The 3365-nt window shown below is 56.4% G+C and overlaps 1 protein-coding gene across 1 annotated transcript; it reads left to right on the plus strand.

Moving 5' to 3' along the window:
- Positions 1 to 38: 38 nt before the first annotated feature.
- Positions 39 to 3365, plus strand: LOC113981123 (syntaxin-1B). The gene is made up of 6 exons (XM_027708357.1): positions 39 to 124; positions 1280 to 1388; positions 1481 to 1554; positions 2126 to 2263; positions 2981 to 3091; positions 3276 to 3365. Exons 2-6 carry the CDS (start codon positions 1313 to 1315, stop codon positions 3354 to 3356), a joined length of 480 nt encoding a protein of 159 aa, XP_027564158.1. The 5' UTR covers positions 39 to 124; positions 1280 to 1312; the 3' UTR covers positions 3357 to 3365.

The following is a 3365-nucleotide window of genomic DNA, read 5'->3' on the forward strand; positions in this document are numbered from 1 at the left end:
GGGCGGGGCCAGGGGTGGCCACACCCCCTCAGGTGACCCCTCCCCCCCAGCGATCGAGCAGAGCATCGAGCAGGAGGAGGGGCTCAACCGCTCCTCGGCCGATCTGCGCATCCGCAAGACGCAGGTACCGCCCGAGGCCTCATCTTCATCATCTTCATCAGCCTCAGCATCATCGGCCTCATCTTCATCGGCCTCTTCTTCATCGGCCTCTTCTTCATCGGCCTCTTCTTCATTGGTCTCGTCTTCGTCTGCCTCAGCATCCTCAGAGCCTTCATTGCCTTCATCTTCATCCTCATCGGCCTCATCTTCATCAGCCTCAGCATCCTCATCAGCCTCAGTGCCTTCATCTTCATCCTCCTCATCCTCATTGTCTTCATCCTCATCGGCCTCATCTTCATCTTCCTCAGCATCCTCAGCGCCTTCATCTTCATCCTCATCAGCTTCACCCTCATCTTCATCCTCATCGGCATCATCTTCAGCATCCTCATCTTCATCGGCTCATCTTCATTGGCCTCTTCTTCATCAGCTTCATCCTCATCAGCCTCAGCATCCTCAGAGCCTCCATTGCCTTCATCTTCATCCTCATCATTTTCATCACCTTCATCTTCATCATCGTCAGCATCCTCAGCACCTTCAGCTTCATCCTCATTGGCATCACCCTCATCATCTTCATCGCCTTCATCTTCATCCTCATCGGCGCCGTCTTCATTGACTTCATTGCCTTCAACATCTGCATCTTCATCCTCATCGGCATCATCTTCATCCTCGTCATCTTCATCAGGTTCATCCTCATTGCCTTCATCCTCATCACCTTCATCACCTCCCTCACCGTCACCTTCCTCACCACGTTTGTCGTCTTCGTGTTTCTCTTTTCTCTTCATCGCTCCCGTCGGTGTCTTCGTTGCCTTCATCCCCCTCGTGCTCACCTTCATCCCCCTCACCCTCATCTCCATCACCTTCATCCCCCTCACCCTCATCTTCGTCCCCGTCACCTTCATCTTCATCCCCCTCACCGTCATCCTCATCACCCTCATCTTCATTCCCTTCACCCTCATCTTCATCCCCATCACCTTCATCACTGTCACCTTCATCTTCATCTTCATCCCCCTCACCCTCATCCCCATCACCTTCATCCCCCTCACCCTCATCTTCATCCCTGTCACTTCATCTTCATCCCCCTCACACTCACCGTCATCCTCATCCCCCTCATCTTCCTCCCCCTCACCCTCACCTTCCTCCCCCTCCCCTTCCTCCCGCTGACCCTCCTCCTCCTCGTCAGCACTCGACGCTGTCTCGGAAGTTCGTGGAGGTGATGACCGAGTACAACGCGACGCAGTCCAAGTACCGCGACCGCTGCAAGGACCGGATCCAGCGCCAGCTGGAGATCAGTACGGGGGGCGGGGACACCCCGGGGGGGCGGGGCCATCCGGGGGGGCGGGGCCGAGGAGTCACCGCCCCCTTGGTGTGTCCCCTCCCCCAGCCGGAAGGACCACCACCAACGAGGAGCTGGAGGACATGCTGGAGAGCGGGAAGTTGGCCATCTTCACCGATGATGTATGGGGGGGGCCGGGGCCAGGGAGGGGGGACCAGGGACAGGGTGGGGTCATCTAGAACCCAACAGGGTCATCCAGAGCTCATTGGGGTCATCCAGAACCCAATGGGGTCACCCAGGACCCAATGGGGTCACCTGGAACCCAATGGGGTCACCCAGAAATCATTGGGTTCACCCAGAACTCAGTGGGGTCACCTGGAACTCAATGGGGTCACCCAGAACCCAATGGGGCCACCAAGAACCCAACGGGGCCACCAAGACCCTGTTGGGGGATGCAAGAACCTGTTGGGGGCTCCAAGACCCCAACGGGGCCACCAAGACCTCAAAGGGGCCACCAAGACCCTGTTGGAGCCACCAAGAAGCTGTTGGGGCCACCAAGACCCTGTGGGGGCTCCGAGAACCCAATGGGGCCACCAAGAACCCAACGGGGCCACCAAGAACCCGTCGGGTGCCCTCGACACCCCCCATCCAAAGACGCCCCAAATCCTCGAAACCACAAGGTCGCCCCCCGGCCTCGGGGGTACCCGGAGACCACCTGAAGCCCCCTGAGACCCCCAAAATCCCCCCCCCCAGATCAAGATGGACTCTCAGATGACGAAACAGGCGCTGAACGAGATCGAGACGCGGCACAACGAGATCATCAAGCTGGAGACGAGCATCAGGGAGCTCCACGACATGTTCGTCGACATGGCCATGCTGGTCGAGAGCCAGGTGGGCGGGGACAGCGCCAGGGGGGCGGGGTCAGCACCCGGGGGGCGGGGACAGCGCCCGGGGGGCGGGGACAGCACCAAGGGGGCGGGGCAGGGTATGGGGGGTCTGATTTGGGGCCGGGGCTGGGTCGTTTGGGGGCCGTTGAAGGTCACCAAGAACCCCCCAAAAGTCACCCGGGACCCAAAAAAGGTCAATTAAAACTCATCAAAGGTCAATTAAGACCCATCAAAGGTCGATTAAAACCAATTGAAGGTCAATTAAAACCCATCGAAGGTCAATCAAAACCCATCAAAGGTCAATCAAAACCCATTTGAGGGTCAATTAAAACCCATTTGAGGTCAATTAAAACCCACCAAAGATTAATTAAAACCCATTAAGGGTCAATTAAAACCCATCGAGTGTCAATTAAAACCCATTAAGGGTCATCTGGGATCCCTCAAAGGTCAATAAAAACCCACCAAAGGTCAATTAAAACCCATTTAGGATCAATTAAAACCCACTTGAGGGTCAATTAAAACCCATTGAGGGTCAGTTAAAACCCATCAAAGGTCAATTAAAGCCCACCAAGGGCCACCTGGGACCTCCCCAAGATCCCTTCGAACCCACCAAGAACCCACCGAAGCTTCCCCCCAAAAACCCCCCAAAACTCCCCCAAACCCCCCAAAAAACCCCAAAAAACCTAAAAATCCCTAAAAATCCCCCAAATCCCCCCCCCAGGGCGAGATGATCGACCGCATCGAGTACAACGTGGAGCACTCGGTGGATTACGTGGAACGCGCCGTGTCCGACACCAAAAAAGCCGTCAAGTACCAGAGCAAAGCCCGGAGGGTGAGTTGGGGGTTTTTGGGGGGTTTTTGGGGGGTTTTTGGGGGGGTTTAGGGGGGTTTGGGGGTGGTAACTCTCCCTTCTTCTCTCTCTCTCTCTCTCTCTCTCTCTCTCTGTCCCCTTTTATCCCTTTTTCCCCCCTTTTCCCGCTGCCGGAACGTCCCAAATTTGGGGGGAATTTTGGCAGAAGAAAATCATGATCATCATCTGCTGCGTGGTGCTGGGGGTGGTCTTGGCCTCCTCCATCGGGGGCACCTTGGGCTTGTAGGGCCCCCCC

Source organism: Neopelma chrysocephalum, unplaced genomic scaffold (genome assembly GCF_003984885.1).
Source record: "Neopelma chrysocephalum unplaced genomic scaffold, ASM398488v2 Primary Assembly neopelma1_96136, whole genome shotgun sequence".
Lineage (NCBI taxonomy): Eukaryota > Metazoa > Chordata > Aves > Passeriformes > Pipridae > Neopelma > Neopelma chrysocephalum.

Coding starts and splice junctions, on each gene's coding strand:
- LOC113981123 (XM_027708357.1), top strand. CDS start 1,313: ATGACCGAGTACAACGCGACGCAGTCCAAGTACCGCGACCGCTGCAAG. Junction 1,555..2,125: donor TGGCCATCTTCACCGATGAT/GTATGGGGGGGG, acceptor CCCCCCCCCCAG/ATCAAGATGGACTCTCAGAT. Junction 3,092..3,275: donor ACCAGAGCAAAGCCCGGAGG/GTGAGTTGGGGG, acceptor GAATTTTGGCAG/AAGAAAATCATGATCATCAT.